The 15,650-nt window shown below is 42.7% G+C and overlaps 1 protein-coding gene across 1 annotated transcript in view; it reads left to right on the top strand.

The window, feature by feature from the left end:
* Window positions 1-15,105, top strand: part of nudcd1 (NudC domain containing 1) — a 32,108-nt gene extending 17,003 nt beyond the window's left edge. Inside the window, exons 7-10 of the mRNA XM_020652401.3 lie at window positions 2,976-3,120; window positions 4,362-4,487; window positions 12,244-12,403; window positions 14,610-15,105. Coding sequence (XP_020508057.2) covers window positions 2,976-3,120; window positions 4,362-4,487; window positions 12,244-12,403; window positions 14,610-14,899 — 721 coding nt within the window. The 3' untranslated portion in view covers window positions 14,900-15,105. The remainder of the gene's footprint in view (window positions 1-2,975; window positions 3,121-4,361; window positions 4,488-12,243; window positions 12,404-14,609) is intronic.
* The last annotated feature ends 545 nt before the right edge of the window (window positions 15,106-15,650 follow it).

Raw genomic sequence — 15,650 nt, 5'->3', positions numbered from 1 at the left:
AATAGGTGATGCTCTTTGCAGACAAACAGCTGAGGACCGTCTGCTCTCCTCCTCCTAGAGTCCAGACCTGAATTAAGAAGCCGTCCTTGGTGTCTTTTTCATATCTTTTTATTGTGGTACAAATATAGACCTGTTCTATAAACCAGTATGAATGAAGGAGACTGCTTGAAGGTCTTTGCAGATAATGTAACAAAGAGAAATGTCTTTTTGTGAAGTGTAAACATTTGTTATGAATTGGCACGATACAAATAAAGATTGATTGATTGATCAACATAAGCTTAGATGGAAGCTGTACCGTCTGTGCAAAATGTCACGTTGAAGCACAGACCGTTCAGAAAGGAGACGGGGTACTTTGATGTATTTCCTCGGTTTGTGTTGCATGGATTGGACCCGCCCCCTTTAGGAGACGAGGCGAAGGTATTGAGTCCATTCAGACTGTGACCGATTTTTTTTTTCGCTCTGTACTCAGAAAAGTTCTTACTGGTCTGAAATGATCGATGTGATTGGATGAATTTAAACAGTTGTTAGTAGTCCCTCCTCTTCAGATGTCCTTGGAACGTGTCTTACAAACTGCTTATTGCTGATCTGAGACGTTATAAAGCACCCACTTTCAAAACCCAAGTCCATTTAGCATTACATGCTGCAGATGTCTGACTACAGGGCAGATGTCCACTGATACAGATGTTCAACTGATACGTCTTAAGTGATAGGCATCACTCTGTGTTTTACACTCTCAGCCCTGTTTCAGTGGACAGCCGGTGCATGATGAGAGTACATGATGCATTCAATGCCAGAAAAGAACCAGCATACAGTACATCTGGTTATTTTTGCTCTCTTACTAGATAGAAAACTACAAATGGTGCAGGATGACTGAATGTAATCGGAGGCTCTGCTGACGTCCACAGGAAAATGTGAACTCGAATCACTCAGGAAGAAAAAAAAATCACATTAGCAAGCTTCTGTTAAGCAAGGCAGAATACATTATTCTAATTGTATTCAGGTTTTGCCTTGAAACCATTAAAAAAAAGATTTTTTTATTATGAAGTGAAAGGCTGAGGGTTCATGAATGGGCTCACGGGCCCTTGGTTTTTTATTCTCCGTGCACCCTTCAGTGACCCACGATCAGGTGTATAGACTTCATACAAAGACAGAATAACATTATGCACACTCCACACCTGCACGCTGTGAGGAGCATATACTGTCAAGTGTTTGTGTACATGTAATTGTTAGGAACTCATTTCCAATGTAAAGATATTTACTGAATGAGCTGCTTCTATTTGAATTTCAACAACACTTAATACCCCCCATCCCCCCTTATCTGCCGGCAATAAGGTCAATACTGTTGCACGACTAAAACGTGCAGCTTAACGTCAGCCGAGGATCAATAATAAAGATAAATAACGGCCTGAATTTCAGTGATAACTAATATTAAACTGAGTGTATTTTCAAACAGACTGAAACTGACAAATATTCCATCGAAATGCTGCAACTTCTAACATTTGAGAACCGAGTAGTACTACATCTCCCTCTTTTTTTGGCTTAAAAACAAATTTTCCAGTACTTGAAGTTATCGTCAAAACATATCTGCATCGAGACGCCAGCAGTTTAATGGGTGGTGCCGGCGCCCCATAGAGGGTTGGTATTTCCCACAACCCCACGATACGATAAGTATCACGATACAGAGGCCACGATACAGAGGCCACGATACGATACATATTGTGATATACATTGATGTCCTACCCAGATACCTACACGGTATTAAGGATCCTACAATTTAAATTACTCAATCCATTTTTTTCCCCTGCCTGCACCATCGGTCAGTTGTCTTTCAAAACTGACAGCTCTGCAGCCGTATCTATTCTGTAACATCTGCATCGAGCACATGACGATATGTTGCCATATTGATCTTTGGTGCACAGCTTTAGCACCCCAGTGTACAGAGGCTGTAGTCCTGTGGCTTTTTTCCCGCATGTCATTCCCCACCGTCCTATCTCTACAGTGAAGACATAAAAAGTCCAGAAATAAACCTTGTAAGATATGAGCATCCTGTAAGACAGAGAGTGTTGGATGTCCGCTGTGTGTGGAGCACGGACATTAGACTCAACAAAGAGGGACTTTTGTAGGCTTTACCTTTTGGTGCCTCTTGTCATTTTTATTTTTTTTGGAATTCAAATGTTTTTATTGAACTTTTTAAAGGCATGGTACATGGCATTAACACATTTAGCTTTCAAGGATATAGCAACCCTTAGCTTACACAAAACATGAGGGCAGACTTCAGTACACAGATCCAGTGAACATAAACTACAGCAGCAGGCCAGAGAGGAAAGAAGATAAATACATCAAAATGATTACAAATAATGCTCGTCACAGCAGAGACAATTAAAATCAGGAATACATCTGAATGGTGATCCTATCAGGGATGAGATTGAAAATTATTTGGACACGTCGTCCACCCTTATGTAGTCCCAGAACCTGTCCCAGGGAGACCCCTTCTCCAACCTTCTGTTACTGAGTCTGTTCAGCGTACATTCATAAGATGCTGTGTCAGTCATTGCACTAACCCATTCTTTCCTCTTGTCATTTTTAAACTTTAAGCAAATAATAATGAGGTTTTCTTCGTCCTTGTTTTTTTTGTTTTTTACGGCTGCGCCACTTAAAACACGTCCAAGTTGCCACAGAGGAACATCATTTGTGTCAGAACCAGATTGGCCACAGTCCTGTCAAGTTCCCCTCTGACCTTCCTCATCAAAACGGTTTCATCTCACAGGACCGCCGGGCTGATTGGATGTTCACTGGTTGATTGGATCAATCCTGAAGTACCATGTTTGCTCCAGCGTCCAAAGAATTTGTCTCTCAGGCGTTCTGGTGCAATGAGAGCGTTTGGCTTTCAGCTGCTTCTCACTCTGCATGTCAACACATACATATTGTGACTCATCGGTGTGTTTAATTGTTTGTGTATTTTAATTTGCCCTCAGCCTGGAGGTGAGCCTGCAGAAGCGCAGCGAGGGGCCGATGTGGGCGGAGCTTGTGATGGGAGACAAGAGAGGCGAGTACGTGATGAGTGACGAGCAGGCTGCCCTGATCCACGAGAGACTGACGCACCTCACCTCTGAGGACTTGGTAGGCCATCTCTTCACAACATGCCGCTGCGCCGTTACAGATAAAGCTTCTTAACATGCATGAAAAAATACACAACAGGAAGTCTTCCAGAAATCCTCTTACACTACTAGCTGGCTGAACAGGAAGTCCCAAAGCAGTGGCAGCTGCTCCCCGAGCGACCACCTCAAGTGTTAAAAAAAAAAAAGCCAACGAGGAATTGCAAAAATGTGCAGTTCACCAAGTGTCCACTGGAGACTGACTCCAAACGTCACATACACAAATATTCAAAAATGCAATTTTTACAGCAGAACTCGGGTTGTTTACAGCCTGGTACAAAAACGATTTAGCTCTTAATCGGCAGAGTGTACAGGGTTAATGAAGAGTCAGGCATGATTAGGGGCGTGGCTTATCCGACTACAAGCACAGAGTAGCTGTTCCACAACAGGCTGAATGTCCGCCTCTTTGTCAGTTGTAGGTTGAGACACCATTTCCAACATGGGGACCCTCCATTGTCGGGCTTCATGAAATACCCCTTCAGTAATCGGTTGGTGACGTCACTGAGACTACTTTCATGTTTTCATACAGTCTGCGTACTCCCAGAAGCTGTATTGTCGTCTGATTATTGCAGGTGTCTTCTCAATCTCAGATCAAAACACACATTAACATTAAAAACGCACATCAACTGTGGTCATTTGACACAGTGTCTCAATGGTTTAATTACACACAGAGGTACAAAGGAAACAAAATCTGTGACGGTCAAGTCTTGAAATAGATAACCTCACAGCAACCCGGCCCCGGTGGCGTCTGTTTTTCTGGTTGAAACATTGTGGTGTGAAATCAATCAGCAGTAAGTGCTGGAAAATATTACTCTGACATTCAGCTTCCATGAATCATTGCTCTGTGTTTGTTTTCTCCGGAGGTTTCATCCTGACCTTCCAAACCTTTTTATTTTTAAGTCCGTCTAGCTTTTAGCATCTCTTCTCTCTGCACCTCTCTCATGTCAGTCCTCGCCCTCTTCAGCTCCTCCTCCTCCTCCTCCTCCTCCTCCTGACGTCTTGTTCACATCATCGTCACACTCTGTTCTCATGTTTGTTAGCATTTTTAGCTTTAACCTCCCCTGGCCCGATCCTTCATTAGTCTCATCTGTTCCCACTTGAGGTCCTCGGTTGCAGATGAAGCCTTTTTAAATGGAAATACATGCAAAACAAGTGTAACCACGGCCGTCTGTCTTGTTCCCTGTTTGTTTTCTCCTTTACAACCAGAATGGAAACCCCAACAGAGACAAGCCCCCCTGCAACTCTCATGAGCTGGAGGACTGTGATGGCTTTCCAGAGGACAGCTTCAGCCTCACACACTTTGACGGAGAATCCCTGAAGCCCACTCAGGTGGTGAGTAACACCCACCTCTCCTTCTCTGGTAAACACTTTAACCCTGAAGTCTTTCACCCAGAGACCCTCGCATTTCACATTTTCAGCCCTTTCTCTCGTCTTCTTCCATCCTTCATTTCCCTCAAGTGCACTGTTGGCTACCTGATGCTCACACACGATTAAATTCAGCCATGCCCCCCCCACCCCCTGTGAGCAGACGCCGCGGGCCTTGCCCTTTAACAAGCCACTTGACCAGAGAGCTCCACAAAGACCTGGTAAAGCAGGAACATGCACACCTCCTTCATTTCCACCACATCCCCCTGGTGACTCGAATAGCAACCAGCTGCATCTTTAAAAGCTCACATCTATTTTTATAATCGCTCATTCTCAGGATGAATTTGAGAGTACAACATGTCACCTGGCAGGATTACTTAGAGCGGTTGTATTTGAATTGAAATGTCACAGGTTTCATTGGGCAGGCAAGATTTGAAACAGGTTGTGACGCGCCAACGTCGAGTCCAGCTTCTCCCTCTGTGTTTCATTATTTTAATTCCCGGGGATTTTCTGTTGTGTTGGTCAGAAGCGAGTCAGCAATCTGCCATTTGTTTTTTTGTGCGGAGGAAGGCGTGGACTTGTTGATTGATCTCCAAAGAAATGGATTAATCATTCCACCTGGTGAATAAATGCTGTGCATCAAAGACGGCATTTACTCATTGTCATCATGCTCAATAAATCTCAAAGTTCACTTTAAAAGCGCTTAACAAGCTGGCAATCAAACCTCATTGTGGATCATTTTTATGTGATTCTCTCAGAATTTCAATCCTGAATAAATATTAAATCTTGCATCTCGATTCATATCATAACAAACCAATCGGTCATTACCCGACACCCAAGACTTACTCCCCACCTGAAGGGAGCAATCCACCATTTTCAGTCCCAGATCCATGACCTCAGACTTGGATGTTCAGACCCTCATCCCAATCGCTTCATGCTCAACTTGCACAGAAGCTATGCAAAATGCTGGGAAGCAGGGAAATTCTGATTTTACTCTCTGTTATTGAGAGACATGCTTCTCTCACACATCTCGGCTCGGATTACACACATGCACAAACAGGAGCTGTGGACATTAGTGGAGAGATGTCAGAGTGAGGCTGCTACACAGGGAGTGCGCCTGAGCTGTTGGAGGTTTGGTGCCTTGGTTGAGGGCACCTCAGCAGTACCCGGGAAGTGACCTGGCACCTCTCCAGCCTCCAGACTAAATTACATATTATGGTCCTCACTGGGGCTTTCACTGGCGACCCTCCGGTTCCCAACAAGTTAAGTTAGCCAAAAAAAAAAAAGGGAATCCATGTTTTTAATCAGAAAACTCTGCAAGCTAAATGTTCAGGTGTGTTGAAAAAGAGAATTCCTTTTAGAAACAGCTAGAGGTGGGTAAATAAATTGAGATTCTTATCTTCTGAGATTGTTAATAGCTTCATAACTTCCAAAAATCGTTTTATTTTTTGCTAAACAGTCACTCCCTGCTAAGTGCTAATGCTAGCAGATAAGTCTCACAGATGACTGGAGGAGATCCTGCAGTATGTACTAATTCATAAACAGACTTTGAATCTGTAGATCCAGAATAGATTCTGAATCTAATCGTGACCCCAAGAATCAAAATCCAATTGTGAGACACCCAAAGATACCCAGCGCTATAAACAGCTGCTTCTAGAGGAATGCGGTGTACAACATGTAATGGGGAGGGCTACAAACTGACACCTCAGCCTTGTGTTATTTATTTTTTTCCTTCCAATTACTCTGAAGCAACAGGGGAGGTTTTGCTCTAAAACGCCAATTATGGAGGAAGACTGGAGCGTTTGTTATCCTCCACCCTGTGAGATTTAAAGGAAAGACAAGTAACAACTGCGCTGAGTGTGCTTCCATCTTCATTATTTCACGTCAGATAGAAAGACTTCACATGTGGCTGTTTTACTTGAAGACGAGGTTGATGTTTCAGCGTTGGAGATTTAAAAAAACAAAAACAAAAGAAAAACTCAGAACTGCAGAAGGAAATGTGGTTTTAATAAAAGTTCTGTTTTGTTTTTGAGTCAGATTTATACACTATTTGAACCAGTCTCCCTAATGGTGTAATGAAAGGTGTCAGTCTTAACTCTGTGTTTTTAGAAATGCAGAATAAAGAGCGTCAGTGAATGTTTCTCTCATCCCAAAACACAAACAGCAGGTTGTTTTTAAAAAAGCTCTATTCATTAGTGAACATCATCTTTCAGTTTTTCAGTTTCATTTGCACAAAATAACGTCAATGTTTATTCTCCAAATGAGCCCTTTCATAATGTGATGAGAGAAGAAGAATGAGTATGACTGTAAGGGCCAGAGTTTCTGTGCCATTTGATGAAGAGCTCTCCATGAATACGAAACCCTTCAATGTTGCTGCCTCCATTTAGTTTGTGCAAACCTACGAGCGGCTGCCTTAAAGTAAGCTGCACCGGTCGTACCTTTTTTAGTGTGCTTTTTGAAGGACAGTCGAGTCTGTTTGTTCCACATGTGAGTGAACATGTGAGTGAACATGTGAGTGAACATGTGAGTGCGTACAGATGCCCTTGTGTTTTCCTGTTTTTATCTGTAAGTCCTCCAGGAAGCCTTACCTTTTCTATTGCTACCTCTATGCTGCTGACCTTTATTATAAAAACCTTTTAGCTGAAAATAGTAGCACCTCTTGTTAATTTGGCCTTTTTTGTCGACGTGCTTTTGGTTCCAATCCCATCGGAGGAGAATGTGAAAGGTTTTACGTGTGTTCCTCAGGGGCAGGCTTTGAGTCATATCCCCTGAATTTATCTGTAAAACCTGCACAATGGACTCTATCTGTACATCTGTTTGTTTACTGCAGGCTTCAGCCTTCAAAAGGAACATTTCAGCTTTCCTGTGATAACCAAGAACCTCAGTGAGAGCCGAGAGAGGTATCAAGGAAATATAATATATAAGTATCAGGAAAGTACACCGAGAACCAGAAAATGAGAGACAGCCAGGGAATGCTTATCTAGTATCATATATCTATAAAAACAACAGACTAAGTGATATTTTTGAATCAACCTTTCATTTACAGTCAAACAAAACAGTGCAGATTTAAAAGACAAAGCTCAGCGTCTCTTCCAGGAGAGAGTCTAAATAAACGATCGTTAATCCTTGAGTGTGAGGCACCTTGACGGGAACATGGCGATTGCTGCGGTGGTAATGATGACTACTGACATTTGGCATTTCAGCTGTTATCACAGACATCTGGGCCTCTGTGTGCAGATGCATTAGTTTAGCTGTCTTACTATCTCTGTCTACTGAGCCTGAAAGTTTATTCTTTTCAGGTTCAGGCAATCTGGATTACTTGACTGTAGAAGAAGCTCAAACAGTGCCGTGTACTGAATGAATCATAGGTATTTTGACCAAAACATTTCACAGTGGAACTTGTGAAACCTTCCACCACATCTCGAGGTCTCTCCCAGCACGCAAACAGTTGAACATCCCGTCTACTTTGTTCAGGCCCGGCTCAGACACTTTGAATGTTTGAAATCTTTGCTTTCCCGCCTCTTTGCGTTGACATTTAAAGGAAGAATGATCGACTTTTTTTGATCCAGTAGATGTCGCCCTTGAGCACCAGCGTGACACCCAAAAAAAACCCAAAAAAAACTGCTCCGCTATTCTGAAGCCGTCGCTCTCCTCCAGCGATACACCTCCAACCCCTCTCCACTCGAGTTCACAGGAAGGAGTTATGAATTAGAACGCGCCATAATTAATCGCAAGCGGTGGACTAAATTGTCCTTTGCTCGAGCTGCAATCACCTGTGCTGTGCATTGTTGTGTTAGCAGGCTAACGTTAGTGCTCATAGCTTCATATTGCACATGAACTGACACAGAATGACCGTGATCTACGAACGCTTTCATGACATCCAAATAATCAGTGAGTGTATTCTTTTTAGTTTCTGTAGTCCTTGACTAAAACAGCTTTTATACACAAGGCCGTCCCTTCCATGTAAACACGGCTCTGACAACAACACAGCCAGCGGGACTCGAGCTTCTCACTCATTGTAGACAGTCATGACTCAGAGACACATTTACACAGGAGATACTTTATGTGTAAAATGTTGCACATTCTTTCTTTCTTAAGTCACATACATGGGTTTTTTATTTATTTTTTACTTTATTCATATTCTTCTGCTGAGAAGGTTTTCACCATGTCCAGGTCATCCGCAGACATCGCGTCTTTGATTATTCAGAAAAGTGTCGATCTATTACCATTATTTTATTTTTAAAATCCTCTGGTTCAGCTCCCCTTTCATGTTGTATTTCTCTTTATTTTTTAATACCTTTTATCTTGGTTTCACAGTGAGGGAGTTTGAAGGATTTTATGGATTTAAAAGGTTAATCGTCTGCTTTGTTCTGCTGTTAAATTATCCTCACTCAGCCATGGCTTTGGAAAGAAACCATAGCAGAATAGAAACTTGTATTATATTTCTTTTCTTCGGCTCAAATGATCCTTTTGTCGAGGGTTTGAACTTCCTATTACAACTCTTTTGTGAGGTTAGACCTGAGCCCCCTGCTGGGTGAGGTGTTTCTGTAAAAGTAATGAGATAAGAGCCGCTGGACTGTGACCATTAAAGCCGAAGAATATAAGAGGACATGGTCTCACTTTCAAAGAACCCGGCTCATACCATGATTATACTTCAGCCTGTGATTTTCAAAATGTCCTGACTTGACTGAGTGAAACAAGAAAATGAGTCATGATGTCTTGCAGGTGCGTTTGAGGATCTAGTTGTTGTTTATCCGTGTTGTGAAACTTTAATTAAAGTTACCTGTGGGTTGAGTTTGCTCCCAAAATTAATCAGTTTCCAGTCCCCAAGTGCACATCACTCAATAACCCAAAGAACAGAGTATAGAATATCTTCACTGTGTCCTGCAGCTGCGAGCAACAGTTCAGAATAATTGACCGTCTTCGATGTCAGATATGAGCCGAGAGTTTATGAGATTTTCTGAGAGTATGAAAGCTTATCAAAAGGATTTTTATTTTCTTTCCATTTGAAACTGTGAGTGTCAGAATATCAGCGTTAATTCTTTATTGATGACTTTTTATTCTCCGTGGTTCACCTGAAGCTTCTTCTCAGATTAAAAGTAGGAAAGTCAATATTAACACGTTCATTGCAACATGATTAAGGTCAGAATTGAATACATATATATTTTTTTATAATTGCATTGACCGTGTGCCATTTGTCCCTTCGCGGGCTCCGTAGCTAAGTTACAGAACTTAAACTCAGTGTGTCCCTGAAGTCTCAGCGATGGAAGACAACGACACCTCTGTGCCTTTGAATGTCTCATTTCACTTTAAAAAAAAAACAAACTCTCAGACACCTCAGCGTGACGACAAACATTTCACTTCTTCACCGTTCCTTTTTACTGTTTTCATTCAGTTTTTGATCCGTAACAAGTTCCTTTGTCCATTGTTAAGTTAACGTCGTAACCTTCGATCTACCAGAAGGTCTTTTACTTTCTTTCAAAATAAAAGGCGGTGATGGTGTTTATATTTAAAACATTTTTTATCTCTCAGTCTTTGCAAAAGGAGTGGTAGGAAACACACTCACATCACTTGTTTAGGTGCTGAGTCGTGAAAAAAAAAAAAAAGAAATCACTCGATATGATGGACAAAGACTCGCAAAAGGGAGTGTTAGGGTGCAGTAGTGTTTCGAGTCTTTGTGCATGTGTGGAGGCGTTCTGAACTATTTTACATCATTTTGACATCAGCTGTTTGAGTGAGGGGAGGATCTCATTGTCAAAGTCACTTACTGGAGACATGTGGCTTGCTTTTATGGACACAGTGTTCTATTTTAAGTCTATTTAATCTGTCCATCCATCCATTATCTTTACCGCTTTTTCTATTCGGGGTCGCTAGGGGGGGAGGAGCCGATCCCAGCTGTCATTGGGCGAGAGGCGGTGTTACACCCTGGACTGTTCACCTGTCAATCACAGGACGACATATAGAGACAGACAACCAGCCACACTCACACTCACACCTACGGGGAAGTTTTAGAGTCAACAGTTAACCTAGTGAGCAGGATGCCGGAGGGGAGAACATGCAAAGACCACACAGAGAGGTTTCTGTCGGACGGGGACGCCAACCAGTACGTTAACCACTGCCCCACCGAGCACGTAATAATTAATAAAAAAAACTATTTTTCTTGATGATCCTGGCTGTACTTCTCTGAGCAACATCTGCAGCGAGCTTCACGTCAAACACAAGTGTCAGGAAAATGAGTGTTGGAGTGGAGGAGTGATGACTCGCTAAACGGCCTGTCATTTTCTCACAACTATCAGCGATCAGCACCAACATACAAGCTGTTTTATGCTGATTTTTTTTTTTTTCAATGCCTGTCAAGTGCGTACTGAGATGGGAGGACAGCCTGACAGCCTCGGAGAGTCGCCGGCAGGCAGATTTGCAGGATGTCATTGGACTCTGAGAGAGAGATCGGTGTGAACTGTCAGATGCTGAGGAGCGATTATGTCACAGCAATCGTCATTTTCTTTCCAAATACAAATGGAGTCAGAGTGGGAGAGGTCCAAACTGCACCGATGTAATTATGTCGAGCAGGCTCACACGTCAGTGATGTGAATGTGGAGCAAATACAGAGATGTTTAAGGTAGTGATCACTAAGTATTCAGTTCAGCTTTATGCCCATGTGATCAGAAGGAGATCTGCCACATACAAAATCTGCATCCCTCCATTTATTGTATACGTATTGTTTGTATTTTCATATTCGGTCTACCATTTAATAAGACAGAAATGTTCTGTGAGTAATAAAGAAAGAGAAGAAAGTCTTAAAGGAATCCTTCCACCTACAGTCCACATCAGATGGCCTTTATGATAAAGAAAGATTCAAACTTTTAACATCACACAGAAGGACGTTAGAGGGTGTAAAAAGAAACAACCAAAGATGATTTTATCAATAGAGAGACAGTTAGAAGGAGGGAAGAAAAGAAAGTAGGAAAGAAGATTAGAGGTTGAGAGGACGAAAATAAAGGAAGGAGGTCGAAAGAAAACTTGGACACAAAGAGGAAGAATACTGGAAGAGAAGGCAAGGCAAGTTTATTTATAGAGCACATTTCAACAACAAGGCAATTCAAAGTGCTTCACACAAGACATCAAAAGCATCATGACAAAGGACAGAAAAGAAACATTAACATAGAACATTAAAAAATCACTGAGATCATTAAATCTGAAAATATATTCAAATAAAAATAATTAAATAAAATGAAATTAATTGAAATAAATAAAGTAAAAATATTTTAAAAAGTTTAAAATCTCATTAAAATTGTTTATCTAAAGGCAGCTGTAAACAGGTGAAGAAAGAGAAGAGGTAAGAAAGCGGGAAGGAAGGAAAGATACAAATAAGAAGTGAAGTAAGAAGACGGTAGGTAAGGAAGACAAAAAGGAAGGAAGGATGTTGGCAAAGGAAGAAGTTAGAGAGGAGAGAATGAAGGAAGGTAGGAAGAAAGAAAAGGTGTTAAGGAAAGAGGAAGAGGAGAGAGAGTGGAAAGGCATATGTGAAGGAAAAGAAAGGAAGCTAGGAAATATTGAAGGAAGAAAGGATGGACGTTCTCCGGTGTCATAGAGGGACACATGAAGAGGATGAAGTTAATATAACACGGGGGAACGGATGACTGTCAGAATCAATGGTGACTTCAATTCACACCTCCACCTTTCCCTTGTGTGTGTGTGTGTGTGTGTGTGTGTGTCTCTGCAGGTGAATCTGGGCAGCCATCAGTACCTGTTCACAGTGGACGTGAACCCCTCTGACATGCCGTGTCTCTGCCTCAGACACGACGTGGACGCTCTGCTGTGGCAGCCTCGTCCGGACCAACCCAGCAACATGTGGGAGCACATCGCCACCTTCAACGCCCTGGGTAAGAGATGCAACTGGAAACTTCTTCTGCTCAGGTTTCCAATCAGGTTTTCACGTTGTTTTGAGCCTCGTCTCCCCTGATGGTCTGCCTTCACATTAGACACTTGTGTATGTACACGGTCGGATACAGCAGGTGGCAGCATGCACATTGTTGGTTCGCGAATCCGCCAAAAAGCCGAAAGAAGAAACCATGGCAACCACTCCCTTCTAACAAATACAGACAACGAGACAAAGTGAGGAGCTGAACGAAATGAAGCTGCGTCCAGAGTAATGGCTGGTTAATCTTCACACTTGTCAAGTAGGCGCCACAGGTGAACGGTATCGGTCCTTGAGGATGCAACAAGCAACACACACACAGACACACACACACAGACAATCCAAACAGAAGTTTTTGTCGCCTTCAAGGACACAAAAAGAAAGATGTGAAAAAGGCTTCAAATGGGACCGTTTATACATTTCTTGTGACTCACCATGAAAAACCATTCAGAAAAATCTTGGTCATTAAATTGGGGGTTAACTGGATGATGCATTGTGTTTCTTGTGTTGTGATCATGCAACTCAAAATCTTAGTTAAATACCAGATTACCCATATTAAGAGTTTCTGTCGATCTCATCATCCATCCATGCAAACATTTCCTTCCGCTAATCCGGGGCCGAGTTGCGGCAAGTTGACCCTCTCCCCAGCAGCATTTTATAGTTCCTCTTATGGATCTTGAGGCGTTTCCCAGACCAGAATGGATCCCTCCAGCTGGTTTTACCTCTTCCCTGTTGGTTTACCCCCCCCCCCCAGTTGAGCATGCCCAAAAGACGCCTACAGGCAGGTGAACAAGAGGATCTTAATCACCACCTCAACTGGCTCGATTTGAGCAGCAGATCTACTCCAAGCTGCCTCCAGATGTCCAAAGTCCTCCCCCTATCTCTAAAGCTGAACCCAGCCCCCCTTTGGAGGAAACTAATTTCAGCCCCTTGTATCAGCAATCTCATTGCATGGCGCCCGCATTACTGCAGGGATGGGCGTGGGGCATGGGTGCACTGTAGACCAGGAAGAAGGTGAAGGCAGTGGCTTTGGCGTGCTGATACCCGGGAGCGTAGACAATCTTAGGATTTATTCATTTAATTTATTGTCTCTTTAATCTCTCCCCAACGACGACATCTGTAACTCATTTACACTCCGCTTTTCACTCTGACAGTTTAAACGTCGCCATTAGTCTTTTTCTCAACTAAGCAGAGATTAACCATCTGCTCGTCTCTGTTTGGAATACATCATTGAATACAAGATGGCACATGGATCCCCGGTGATATTTTTCAGAAACGAGACCAGTGAGTCTCTGAAGAGTACATGCTGAGAACAATGTTAATGAATCTAAAACCAGGCGAGTGAAGCTTTGAGAGAAACAAACATTATTACTATAAATACTTTTCCTACTACACGACAGCGAGAGTCCATTTTATACGCTGGACAATAAAAATAACCAGTGACAAAGACAAAAAGAAGAGGACTTATGGCATGACAACAAGCCGACAAAGAAACGACAAACTAGATGAACAGGAGTGAGTGAGGATGGAGATGTAGGGATGTGGGGTGAGGGCCCCCCAACCACAAAGGACAACACTGAAACCACACTAAATGGTTGAAAGCATGAATACTACAGCGGCTTGCTCAAGGGGCTTTTCCCGACTCTGTGCTGAAAGCTGAAGTGACATGAAACCTCCAAACAGCCGATCAGAGAGATTCCTCTCATCAACCGCCCCGACGCCGATTCGTCATGCAACAAAAGGCAGACGGGTAGTGACTGAGTCGGACACCGCAAAAAACGAGGGCGACAATCACTCACCGACGGTCCAAATAGGGCCGACAACCAACGATCTGTGTCCTCGTCACTATGATTGCTTGCATGTCATCCCCCACTCTCTTTCAAGTTGTCCTATCAAACAGAGTCCAAAAGACCAAGAAATAATCAATGAAAATGTGTCAGTGTGTACTGATCTTTTGGCATTATTGAATCAATCAACACAGAGAAGTGGTTCTCAGACTTTTTCTGTCATGTCCCCCTTGGATGAAGAAAAATGTCCGCCACTGATCCACTTTCAGGTCGTTTGATGGGAGTGATTATCAGCTGGTTACATTCTGCAAACTCACATGCAAAGATATCCCTAAGTCCTTAGAACCCTAACTTTAACCATCCTCCGCTCTCCTTCTGTCACAGGCTACGTCCAGGCGTCCAAACGGGATAAAAAGTTTGCCACCTGCGCTCCAAACTTCTCCTACGCCTCTTTGTGCGAGTGTCTCCGACGGGCTTTCATCTACAGACAGCCGTCGCCGGTGGAAACCGTCCTGTTCAACAGGAAGCAGGGCAGACAGGTAGGGCAGGTTGCCAAGCAGCAGGTAGCCAGCCTGGACTCCGATAAACCAATCCTGGGCTTCAGAGCGACCAATGAGAGACTTTTCATCCTGACCTCCAGTAACCTGTTTGTTCTAAAGGTCAATAATAATTAGATCTGGGACTACTGTTAGTTTTAGATTTTCATCTCGGTAACCTTTTAAAGGATTAATCATTCCAACCTGAAGATGTGTTCACTGGTGAGCGAGAAAAACTTGCTCATGTGCAAATGTGTGCTTTACCTGTGTGTGTCCAGTCAAATGTCTGTGAGTCGAAAGGTAAGGCAGCACAAATAATCAAAATAAACATCCAATAAAGGGGATTTGTTTTCAGGATATTCATTAAAGGAAACAATCAGATAAACAAACATGTCTGAAGCTTTAATTCAACCTGTTGGTGCAGTAAATATACCTTTCACATATGCCCTCCACTGTCGATGCTCCCTGCAGTATTATAGATGTTTACAACTCCATGTATTCCAGTTCATAAATCCAGAGAGGATTTGATTCCTCTTGATGAATGTGTGGTTCACTGAGGGCCGGCTGTGCTGCACACACGGCTGCTTGGAGTGTTTAGTCAGATGGTCAGTGGGGAAGAGGACGCCGAGGGAAATCCCTCTCCTTGGTTCATTTAAGAATCATTACTGTAAAAGCATGAAGAGGAGATTCATTTCCATAAACATGTTTCACACATCACTCTGCTTCCTGCTGAATTAGCTTCAATCTTTGACAGATCTGAAGGCGCCCAAAAAGATCCAATCACATCGAAAGGCTATTTATTTCTTATTATTCTTTTAAGATTACATTGATTTATTTGTGTGGTGCAGCTGATGTATGTCTCTGCCAGAACCATCGATGTGCTACTTGG

The sequence above is a fragment of the Labrus bergylta genome, chromosome 19 (genome assembly GCF_963930695.1).
Source record: "Labrus bergylta chromosome 19, fLabBer1.1, whole genome shotgun sequence".
Lineage (NCBI taxonomy): Eukaryota > Metazoa > Chordata > Actinopteri > Labriformes > Labridae > Labrus > Labrus bergylta.
Note: the sequence above shows the minus strand (reverse complement) of the source record. Positions and strands in the feature narration are given on the sequence as shown.